This window comes from Sprattus sprattus (genome assembly GCF_963457725.1).
Source record: "Sprattus sprattus genome assembly, chromosome: 19".
NCBI classification, from domain to species: Eukaryota; Metazoa; Chordata; class Actinopteri; order Clupeiformes; family Clupeidae; genus Sprattus; species Sprattus sprattus.
The window spans coordinates 18,162,606-18,175,275 of record NC_137917.1 but is presented as its reverse complement, the minus strand read 5'-3'; the positions used below and the strand labels follow the sequence as shown (position 1 = coordinate 18,175,275).

The 12,670-nt window shown below is 41.3% G+C and overlaps 1 protein-coding gene across 1 annotated transcript; it reads right to left on the bottom strand.

The window, feature by feature from the left end:
• Window positions 1–4,972: 4,972 nt before the first annotated feature.
• LOC308380378 (trypsin-like) lies at window positions 4,973–7,437 on the bottom strand (the record flags this gene model as incomplete). Its single annotated transcript, XM_080857699.1, has 5 exons — window positions 4,973–5,122; window positions 5,440–5,585; window positions 5,758–6,011; window positions 6,721–6,868; window positions 7,398–7,437. 5 exons carry the CDS (start codon window positions 7,435–7,437, stop codon window positions 4,973–4,975), a joined length of 738 nt encoding a protein of 245 aa, XP_080713825.1.
• Between the last annotated feature and the right edge of the window lie 5,233 nt (window positions 7,438–12,670).

Here is a 12,670-nt window from a genome sequence, read left to right as displayed (position 1 = left end):
CGTTAGCAATAACCTATCAATAATGGTCTAGAGCGCTTCAGTTAAGACCTACAATCCTTAGCAACATTCGTGCTGCACATACACAACTAACCGAGTCAATGTAGACATAAAAAAAGTCGTGTAGATAGCTTAAATCACATAAAATATGTCCCACTAAGGTCCCGAGACGCCGCCATCTTGGTTCAAGTTATAATCTATCTATCTAATCAACTCAAGCATTGGTTGGTCATCTGTCCATCATCGTATAAAGCCCGCCCTGACAATTTGATTGGTACGGCTTTATCCGACCGATGAAACTCTCTCCCAACTAACTCAAAGCCAGACCAGGAGAGAATACATGACCACTGTAGAGGATGTGGGTTTGCTTCTGTAACTCCTCATCTCTCTGTAGACGGTGAGTGAATGTGCGTGTCCAGGGCTGCAGCATTACACCAAACTGTAAAGGAGAGTTTGTAGCAGGCTAATCGGCTAGTCTTGTCTAGGCACAGTTCTTTATATACAAATAAATAATTATTCAATAACACTGGTCTTTTGGCTTGAAACTCTCTATTTGTTTGGCAGTAAATGCCAGCCGAAAGGGTTTGCCCAAGTCATCAGTAAAAGATTAAAGATAAATAAATTCATCATTATAAGACAAATATATTTGCTCACATGACTGACCAACATTCTACTTTAGGAGACGTTATTCCTGTCCTGGTTTTATTTGGGTCCAGGCAGAACCTCAGTCTGAAACAGTTCTGAAGCAGTCCAGAGCCAGGTCAGGTCCAGAGTGTTGAAAGAGTAGAGCTCTGGCCCTGTTCCTGATCAAACAAGGCCGAGTTTGAGGTGAATTTTAGACCCTTGTCATTGATCGCGCTGGCCAGTCTGTTTTGCTCAATCTGCTGTGCAGAGAGGTGATTTCACTTCCAACTCCACAAAGGACAGATATGGGTAAAGGACACATGACAGTGACCTGATTTTTGAATGTCGGCATCCCATTGAGTCCTCTGCTGTTTCTTCTCTGTTATATTTTTGGCTTTCGAGCTAAGTATACAGTATTCTGTGGATTTTATTTTTGATATATATCATTATACTATATATTTTTTTTTCTTTTTGATTTAATTTATTGTTTATTGTTTTTAGGTTGATGTAGTCCACAATTCTGTCATAAAGTTGTTCCTATTAAATCGCACCCTTCTGTGCGTCTGATATTTGTGCCCCATTTACCCCATACCCCATGCCCCATTTGTGTGTGTGTGTGTGGGTGTGTGTGTGTGTGTGTGTGTGAGAGTCTCCTTCTGCAGTCCTGTGTGAGGAGGTGAGATCTCCTCGGTACCCTCAGCCCTACCTAGCTTGTGTGTACGAGTGGAATCTGACTGTTCCCACCGGCTACAGGATCCAGCTCACCTTCACACACCTGGACATCCAGCCCTCAGAAGACTGCAGCAGGGACTCACTCACTGTAACGACTGTTTTCATTCAGCAAGAAGGCAAATTAGAGAGCAACCCATATCAGAGTTTCTGGAGTTAATCTGTGTGGACAGATGGATCAGATGGATCATTACCAAATAACAAACACATCCTATAATAGGCATCTGTAATCTGATGCCCAAGTAGTTCTGCTTGGCTGCATTTCACTGGGGTCCATTATCCTCTATAAACTGAAAAGTGTGCAGGACTGCATTGCACCATATTACACAAACACTTTGGCTTCCCATGGCCGAGGGCGATAGGACATAGTTTATTGGAGTTTAAACCTCAACCTCTGAAGAAAACTAACTAGCCTATCTAAAAATGTTAAGGCACAGGTAGTTTCTATTTCATGAACTTAAAAAATAGGAAGCAAGAAACTTCTGCATAAAACTGTACTTCTCTGATGCATACATAGTCAATTTTAGAACCCGGCACTACAATGATGAGGTATGCAGTCTTAAAGCAGCAGTAAGGAGCTTTGCTATAAAACAGCACGCTTTGTAGCCTGCCTATAAGATAGGAAAGAAACCTTGCAAACATCACAGATAACAATGATAAAAACTTGCTAGCCTGGCATCTTTTTGCAATATAGCTGACAGTGTCCATTAATTGTTTGAGATCATGCAACTGCTTAAATACGGGCCCAGGGTGAATTAACAGCAATGTGGTATTGGGCAAGTGTGTCAGTGGTAAGGGGCGAGTGTGTCAGTGGTATTGAGTGGCAATGGTATTAGGCAAGTGTGGCGGTGATATTGGGCAAGAGTGGCAGTGGTATTGAGCGGTATTGGGCGAGCGTGTCAGTGGTAATATGACTTTGTGCCTCAACTGATAGAACAAGGTGCTAAACATCACAGCCATAAATGTGATACCCAGTAAGCACACATGCTGATAAAAATGTGTATCTGGGCTACTTACGTAAAGTTCTTTTAGATAAAAATGTTTGCTAGTATAAACTTATACAGCGCACAGATTAATAGAAGTTTGTTTGGCACATTGAAGTTGAGCAGCATATCACATTGCCTTCATCTGAAGTGGCATCCATTTATATTCATCCTCAGTACAATAACCAACCTGGGAAGAGTAACAATGAATACATCATTGCCATTATCAAGCGCATGCATCCAATTACAATTGGTTCAAATGTTATGCCACTGCCAATACTATGCCACAGACAAACTTGGGTAAGCGACTCTTTAGACAAAGAGTGAACATGCTTACTGTAACTGATTACATATACCATCTTACCTATCTTGCTCTTGTTTTTTAGGGTATGTGTCAGGATTTGGTATAAGAGAGAGAGAGGCTACATTGCCAATGAGCTCAGGTTTGTACAGCGCACCCTGGTGGACCAAGCGAAGTGCTGCACCTCTATTGACAAGAAAAGGAGTGACACAGGTGACATCTTCACTGACAACATGTTCTGTGCTGGGTTACCTGAGGGCAGCAAAGACACATTTCAGGGCGATACTGGGAGTGTTTGTGCTTTGGAAGATGATGGTATTTTTTATTTTTTTATTTTTTAAACTTGGAATTTAAACTTTATTGGAATGATGGGTATTTTTAAGCTGCAGGGATTGTTAGATGGGGGATTTACTGTGGGCAAGCGGGAAGTTATGGAGTATTCACCCGTGTTGCACAGTACTCAGACTGGATCAACATAACAATGGAGGAAAACTGTGAGTATAAATTAGTTATACACGTTTGAAATTGTACGTCAGAGATGAATGTGTGTTCATCTTTTGTCTACCTACTTTGTTAGCGTGTATAATGATCAATAACATTAATTTGTTACATTCAGCCATATCAGTATTTTAAAAGGGGCCAATAGCATTATTTTTTATTTATTGACCAGACCTCAAGCAGTGGCTCAGGGTCAAGAGAAAACAAAGTATATAGCCTAAATAAAGTAAGTATAAATAAACATTAGTATTAGTATGTTTGCTCCCTGGGAGTTAAACTACTGGAGAACTACTGGTAGAAAGAGGTTTGTTTATTTTATTGCTCAGTGAATCATAGCTGATGAGATTAGCAGCAAGAGTATTTTATGATAGATAGCTATTTAGATAGAGGAATAAACGGTTATGAATGGGCAGAGAAATCTATAGCCCTGTACAAAATAAGTCTTTGATGGAGACTCACATGATGTAGAGATATTATTTCAAATACTGCGATTGAGTGATTGAGCTTTTGTTGCTGAGACACGTGTCTGCAAAAGCAAAACCAGAATACTTCACAGAAACAAGTGCACGTTTACGCATCAGTGTTGCGCAAACAGTCACATTTTGAGGTTTACTTCAGCCCTAAGCCACTGTCTTTATCTGACATGCTTGTTACACTCTGTTAATTATTCTGCTGATCCTTTAAGCATCCATTATGCTAAACTGCATGACACCTCATGACCATGTCTATAAGTTCACAAAACATCAGTAAATGTCTACGATCATTAATCAAAACCCTGTGGACCCATCAGACAAACTATGACAATGACAATACTCATGACAACTGAACTTATAGACATGGTCATATCTTTTTTTTTAACTGCCACCAGGGGTAGAACTCCGTAAAAACCTCATCCTAATCTCCACTAGAGGGCAGGGTGGGTACTGTGTCAGGGTTTGGATCAAATAGATTGTTACTATCTGGACATGAACAGGAACATGACGACGAGAAATCCAAAGACACTCAGTAGAATAGAGGCAGCCATAGCATCATTTTCACGGAGAACATGCTCTGTGCAGGCATGGAAGGTGAGGAAAGCTGCTATGGCGATAACGGAAGTATAAATAAGATCATTTAGTTTACAGCTAAAAAAAAAACACAGTTTAGGGTGCACTTACACTTTAGAATTAGATTATAGCCGAATGAGTGGTTAAACTGCGTTGGTTTTCAATGGAGCGCTAGGCATATCGTTCTGGCTTTTGTCGTTGTAATTCAATGTATGCAGTATTTCAGTATCATTTCAGTGTACCTTCTTAGAAAAAAAGGTATTTATGTTTGGATTTCTGTGCCTGTATGACTACAGGTTGCAGCTGCAAGCAGAAAACAGTGATGTCTCCCAGAGAGGAAGGACCATGGAACTAGCCCTCTCTACCTCCTCCTCAATTCAGATGTATGTGTGAAGCAACAGGTGTAGAATTTAGCCTGTAGATGAACATGTTAATCATGGAAAATATCACAGCCACTGAGTTCTCTTCTCACCGAGGAAGAGTTCAGTTCATTGCCAACTCTACACTACTCTACTGCCTACAAGTGCTATGGTTTAAGTGTACAAAATGAAGCAATACTAATTTATAACCTGCAAAAACACCAGTAGTCAATAAAAAAAATTGCAAAATCTTATCATGAAGATTGTGCTACCAGCTACGACTTGAATGAGATGATGTCACAGCCATTCTAATTATTTGTTCATTTATGTGTGTGCAATAAATAAGGTCTCTGTGAAAGCTATATTTCAGTGCAATTGTCTTTATTGGCCATAGAGATCATCATGACAGCACTGAACAGAGGTGTGTATGGGCTTTTAGTTGCTCCTCATGACACGCTTGATCCAGCCGTCGTAACGACACACGCGGGTGTAGACACCGGGAAAGCCCCTCAGAGCACACCCAATGCCCCAGGAGACCACACCCTGCAGCTGGCCACGGCACACCAGAGGTCCGCCAGAGTCAGCCTGTATGGAATTAATACGTAGGTCACTATAATGATGCACATCACAGAGACAGCCTTGCTTTAAAGTGAGAACTACATGCTCGAGACAAGGTATAATAGTAGTTGCATTATCCTAGAGCTGATGTATGGCAATGATATCATTATCATATGGATGATTCATGTTTCAAGGCATTCAGTATTATAGTAGCAAGAAATTATAGTTATGTCATGATTCCACAGTGTGTGATTAATTAATTTTGATATGAGGACTCCAGGGGTTATCTATGATTATGATGTCATAATTCCAGGGGGCATTGGTGATTATGACATGGCTCTGACCTTGCAGCTGTCGTGTCCTCCTTCCATGTGCCCAGAGCAGACCATGTTTGTAGTAATTTCGCGGCCCTCACGCCCATAGGCAATCTTGCAGGTGTGATCATCGATGATGGGTTGGTCAAGGCACCGCAGGCGGTCAGGATAGATTGCTGATAGACAGAAAACAATCATGTCACAGAATTCAAGTTTGGTATGTCACAGAATTCAAGTTTGGTATGTAAGAGTCATTCAGAATGAGCCCTTACTCTGAAGAAGTTCTGCCAAAAAAACACATAAGAGTGCACAAAGATACGGAGATAAAGGAGTAACTATACTACTTACTTCCTTTGGGGTTGGTGGCGCCCCATCCGGACACCATGCAGGGCTCGTTGGGAGTGGGGCATCTGCTGGGCAGGGCCACAGTCTGGACATAGCGGTTGAGTTTAGCCGGGCGGCTCAGCTTGAGGAGCATGATGTCGTTGTCCACGGTGTTGCCGTTGTAGTTGGGGTGTATGATGATCTTGGCGGCGTGGATGAACTGTTCGGTGCCCTCTTTGGAGGAGAGGCTGTGCTCACCAAGGCCCACCATGATGCGACTTCAGAGAGGAGTGAACAGCTGGGCTTAGTTATGAGTTAAGAGTTAGCATGAGCTAATGCTAATGCAGGCTGTCAATCAGAGTAACGACTGCAGCAACCTACAACTCTAACAGAGTAAGCATAAATTATGGAGCTGATAACTTGGAAAAATATCTTATAAGGTACAATGACTGTGCATATTGTGCGTGGGAAAATATACAACGTACCGCAGTTTCGACCCTGTGCTAATGCTAAATTGTACAGAGATCACCAGTCGCCTGGGAGATCCTCATTTCTTAGCCCAGTTTTAATGCACCTGTTATCGGTGCTTTTCTGTTATTTGGTTTGAACCGTCATCCAACCAAATGTATACACCTACACAGATAGCAGCAGATGGAGGAAAGGCATCAGTCTGCTGGATCGGTGTGTCTAATCAGCACCAGATCTGTTCCAGAACTATAAGCAGGTGTATGTTTTCTCTTGTGCAATTTGTGGTGGATTCAGACACCACTTTTTAAAATTTCTGCTTGGTGAATTCGGACACCATGCTTTAGATGTGTGCTTGGTGAATTCAGACACCATGTTTTAGATTTCTGCTTGCTTAATTCAGACACCACGTTTTAGATTTCTGCTTGGTGAATTCAGACACCATGCTATAGATTTGCGCTTGTTGGATTAAGACACCCTTGTTAGGTGGATCCTATTTTCAGAGAGGAGGTTAGGACTCACCGTTTGTAGCAGTGGGCAGCGGACACAACCCACTGGCTGGAGATGAGGGAGCCACCGCAGAAGTGGCCGTGACGATTCTTCAGGGAGGCCTGGTAGGGCACGGAGTGTCTGGGGCACTCATGACCTCCTATCACTTCCACATCAGCCCCTACAGCAGCCCAACCACCACAACAACATGTGAATTAAAGATAGATACGTTTTACTGCAACACACACGTAAAGATGCAAGAAAAATCAAGAGAAAAAGAACCTCACACCAAAAGTGGAGATACATCCAAATGCTAGAGTGCAATTACAACCCAGATTACAGCTGATTGTGTAATAATTACATTTCTGCCTGATTGGTCCAGGCTAGATCTCTCCCAGTGTGGCTATTAACTGTGTAAGGTCATTCAAATTAAATCAATTAAATGTTACTTATTTGCATAGTACCATTAACTATGATCAGTGTCTGAAAGCACTTGATTGAACCCCCTAGGGCACACAGAAACGTCCTAAGGCAAAGGGCATGTATTAAGTAGCTCTTTAATAGAATCTACTTACAAAGCTATCTCCCTCTGTACAGGCAGTGGACCAGGGTCCACCAACACCTCCTGTACCACCAACACCTCCTACCTTACAGTACCTAGCTTAAACTATGAAAACGTTCATATAACCCCTTATGTGCAGTATACTCACAGGCTGCTCCGAGCAATGCCAACAAAATTAGGGTCTTCATGTCCAAACTGGTCTGCAAGCTGCTTGCTGTGAGACATGGACATTTTCTGTCCTTTTTATAACTCTTTCCTACTGTAAAAAAGGAAGTTTATTTGTGTTTGATGCAGCAATCTGTCCTTGTAAGGAAAACTAAGTTTCTTTTGTGGGTAATGGAGTAATCTGTTTTTGTAAGAAAAAGGAAGCTTATTTTGTGGTTGATGCAGCAATCTGTCTTTACTCCAGAAAAGTGCAGTAACGAAGCACTTGGAACTTACTCCCGATTCAGTAAATGAGCTGAGAGCTGACCAAGGGCTATAGCCAGGTAAGGCCAAATTAAAGCTAATATGTTTGCTTCAACCATCTCATCGTGGCTGTAGACAAAGACAATCAGACTCTAATAGCTCTGGCTCCAAGACACACAGTAGCCAGGAACCATGTCTGATAGCTCTCAACATAGACAAAAGTCCAGGAACCAAGCCTGATTTTTGAGTGTTTTTTTTCTGATATGTGGAGTTATGGTCTGATATATGAAATCTTACAATCTCCCCATCTCATCAAACTCATCTCATAAGTCAAACTACACAATGATCATAATAAAACTTAATGAAACCATAATGAACATTATCAGACATCATGATCAACAAAACACGTGTTGCCATAGTGTAGTGGTAAAAAGGTTTAAACAAAACAAATGTTCCTATAGTGTAGTGGTAGACATTTAACAACCAAGAAGCCAAGTTCCTGATCTCACAGGTAAAAGCGAAAACCCTCTTATCCTCTAATTTAGTGTAAAATTGTTTTACTGTCCTTCTTTTGTACAGCGACACTCGCCTACTACATCATATTATTGTTAAAAGTAATTACATGACTAACACAAAGGAGCAGGACTTGAGTTTAGCCGTAGTCATAAGTTTCTTCCTTGCGCCCCACCAGAGACGGTTGTTCTGGGGGCATGCATTGTATGCTGTGGGTGAATTCATTCCATTTCAGATCTCCCTGTACCTTGACTGGAGCGTGAGAAGGTGTGATGGCTGTGACTGAACATGTCTGTGAGTGGCTTGTTGTACGGCTCATAAGCACAGAAGGCCAGTCTGAGGCAGTCTGTGAGGTGTCTGTCAGTAAGCCGGCTCCTGTATTCTACTTAGATTTGGTGATTTCACCAGGGATTGATTAACGAATGGGCCAACGTGAGCTCAGGGGGGCCCTAAGCCAGAGCCTCTGCGTGAAGTCACTGTTATGTATCTCTTATTTGTGGTTGAAAAAAGTGCATTTTGTTCATTTGCTAATGGCTTTAAATGAGTGGACCTCTGCTGTGTTCAAAAATGTCACGTGGGCCAGGGGCGTAACCATAGACAATGCAGCCAGCGCGGAAGGTTTGCAGGTAAAGCAGACCCTGCCTTCTAAATGTTGTCGCTCATATGGATGTGAAAGTGTTGATAGTTTAATGCGACAGTAATCAAGGATATTTTTTTTGTTCTACTCTGTAAGATACCTTATGCTATATATTCCCTCAAAATGGCAAACCTGCCTCTGTCATGGTTTTCATAATATTTAGGGGGAAATCCTCAGTAGCAATCTAACACAATTATTTGCTTATTGTACATACACTATAGACACTATTAAAAAGCAGATTCAATGAAATGAATCATTTCTTATTTAATTTGTTATTTTTATCATATACAGATATGCAGTGACGATTGCTGGGTAATATGTATCTTGTTCCGTAACGTCGAGTCTGTATTTGATCATGTGACGAGATGATACGATACAGCTTGTTTAGGCGCAGAATCTGAAATTCAAGACCTACAAGCTGACTGAAGTACACTTGCCAAACAACGCCTTTCAAACATAAAAGTGGTGATGCATGATTTGTTCTTTCAATGGACAGGATAGCCAGCCCATTCAGCCTCTCCTGCCACATTGACCCAAATGATTCAGGTTAATTGAAGCTGCGTGACATTTGATTTATTGTATGGCTTTGTTGCATTTATTTAATGCCAGTATTATTATAAATCTTGTAAACTCATCTCTGTGTATGTGGACTTTATTTATGTACCTTGGGTTTGGTCAGCTGGTGCACTGGCTTGGGTGCCGATTTCCATGCCCCAAAATCCCTGCACGCTCTCAGGCGTGAGGGTAGACGTGGTGATGTCCTCTGCTGCCGGCAGATCCTGGGTCGAGGCAGATCCACCTCCCGTGAGGCCACGAGAACGTGTGTTACCTTCCAGCTTGGATGTCCCACGTCTCCGGACGTCATTATAGCGTTTTCGGCACCGTTTTCGGGTGCCCCGTAGTAGAAACAATCACGGCAATATCTTCCCATGCTTGCTTGACTTTGCTAACTTTTGGAGGGTTTCTCGCATCCCCATATATATCTATCTCCCGGCTTTTTACAAAGCCATACAATAAATCAAATGTCACGCAGCTTCAATTAACCTGAATCATTTGGGTCAATGTGTACGCTAGATGTATGCCTATTTTTAAAATATCTTGGATATGGATATCACAATGATTTCTTCATGTGGTAAATACTTTATTTTCCTTGTAATTATATATGGCTTGCCAAAAAATTGGTGTAAATCTCACGTCGGTCTCCTCGGCTGTGAACTTTTCCGGTCTTCCACCAGGTAATTCCGCCATCAAAATAACAAGCCGCTATGGACTATGCGCTCCTCGCTCTTAAAGGGAATGTATGGAAGCCCATTTCCGCCAGTAAAAGAAAAAAAAAGGTGGTCACAAAAAGTCATAATTATGAGATAGAAAGTCATAATTATGAGATAAAAAGTCATAATTATGAGATAGAAAGTCAATATTATGAGACAAAAAGTCATAATTATGAGATAGAGAGTCAATATTATGAGATAAAAAGTCATAATTATGAGATAGAAAGTCAAAATTATGAGATAAAAAGTCATAATTATGAGATAGAGAGTCATAATTTTGAGATAGAGAGTCATAATTTTGAGATAAAAAGTCATAATTATGAGATAGAAAGTCAAAATTATGAGATAAAAAGTCATAATTATGAGATAGAAAGTAAGCATGCTTCACTTTGGCTTGAGTCTGATACAAAAATGGAGTACATTGAGGACTACTTTAAACGTGGCTTTACCACAATTGAAATGCTTGATTTGCTTGCTGTTTCGCATGGAGTTGTATTAAGCAAGCGTACTCTTGAGAGGTTTTTAAGCAAGAAGAAGTTATGGCAACGGAAAAATAAAACCGATGTGGCTGAGGTGGCAGCATTCATTGAACTGCAGCTGCAAACATCTGGTCAGTGTCATGGGTACCGATGGATGCACCAAAAGTGTTGGTTAAATGGAATTGTGACGGACAGAGAGACTGTTCGAATATTGTTACGATTACTAGATGGTGAAGGTGTTGATCTGAGATCAAGACACAGACTACGACGGCGTGTTTACCACAGCTGTGGTCCAAACTACGTCTGGCACATTGATGGCTACGATAAGCTTAAACCATTTGGAATTGCAATCAGCGGATGCATAGACAGATTTTCAAGAAAGATGATATGGGTTGAAGCCTATAAAACAAACAATGATCCGAAGGTCATCGCTGGATACTTTATGGATGCTGTGATCCACGCTGGTGGATGCCCTTCCAGAATTAGACTTGATTTGGGGACAGAAAATGGGCATGTAGCTGATATGCAGAGCTTCCTCTCAGATACAGACAGCGTAACCTTAGGTCCTAGTACTGCAAACCAGCGAATTGAACGCTGGTGGCTGATCAATGAATGCTGCCACCTCAGCCACATCGGTTTTATTTTTCCGTCGCCATAACTTCTTGCTTAAAAACCTCTCAAGAGTACGCTTGCTTAGTAATACAACTCCATGCGAAACAGCAAGCAAATCAAGCATTTAATTTGTGGTAAAGCCACGTTTAAAGTAGTCCTCAATGTACTCCATTTTTGTATCAGACTCAAGCCAAAGTGAGGCATGCTTACTTTGTTTCTCATTATTATGACTTTCTATCTCATAATTATGACTTTTTATCTCATAATTATGACTTTCTATCTCATAATTATGACTTTTTATCCCATAATTATGACTTTCTATCTCATAATTTTGACTTTTTATCTCATAATTATGACTTTTTATCTCATAATTATGACTTTTTATCTCATAATTTTGACTTTCTATCTCATAATTATGACTTTCTATCTCATAATTATGACTTTTTGTGACCAATTTTTTTTTCTTTTACTGGCGGAAATGGGCTTCCATAGGAATGTGAGATGACGCTCGGATTGGTTTATTGCATATTACGCCCAAACCACACCTATGGCTGAGTAACCTCCTTTGGACCAACCCTTTTGACACTTGCGCTGGACGCAAGTGTGTTTTTTCCACCGTTAAAATAGCAACTGCGCCATAGAGCCGCCCACACAGCTACTTGCGTTTGGCGCCGTCCTACTTGCGTTTCTGATCGGCAAGATAGGGCCCAGTGAGTTACATTTTGCTCACATCTGAGCAGACGGCATTCTCCCAGTATTTCACAGGCTTGTCCAAATGTTGTGCAGCAAACTTTAAACAAGCTTCAACATTCTTTTTCTTCAGCATTGGAGTCTTGCCCGGTTATGGCCCCAACAGTGCTAACTGGAACATTTAGAAGTTTAGAAATGTGTCCGTTACCACTGCAATCTGTATGTTTAGCAACATTAATGTTGCGAAGAACTTGCAAGACCTCTTTGCTTTTACCCATCATGAGATGTTTGTATTGGGGAAGTAGACAGGTTAAACAGAAAGATATCAGAAACATGGATAGCACTCTGACACACTAACGTAAACAGGCAATAAAAGTGCTGAAAGGTTATTTAAAAACCCTAATAAAAGGCACAAGTTGTTGCACCGGCACACACAGCAGCTTAACCCACAACTGAAAAACACATACACAACCCAACAGGCGCTTGGCAGCGACCTGACTCTGAATTATAACAACCTGTTAAATAGGGGCTCGGAAGCTTAAATGATAGCAGTTGTGCAGGAAACATTATTGCTATGTCTCTGTTGTAGTGGTCAATAGCTCGTAGGCGATGATGAGCTATGACAGGGCAAAACGTCTGTCTGACCACTACAACAGGGGCATAGCAATTACTTTCTTGCACAACTCCTATCATTCAGGGCCTGTTTTAGAACAGATTGCTCAGCGGTCCTCAATCTCCCAATTTGCCAAGATTCTGATCGTGGTGAGGTGAGGTGTGCACTGCCCTGCTATTGTTTCTGACCTATGTAACT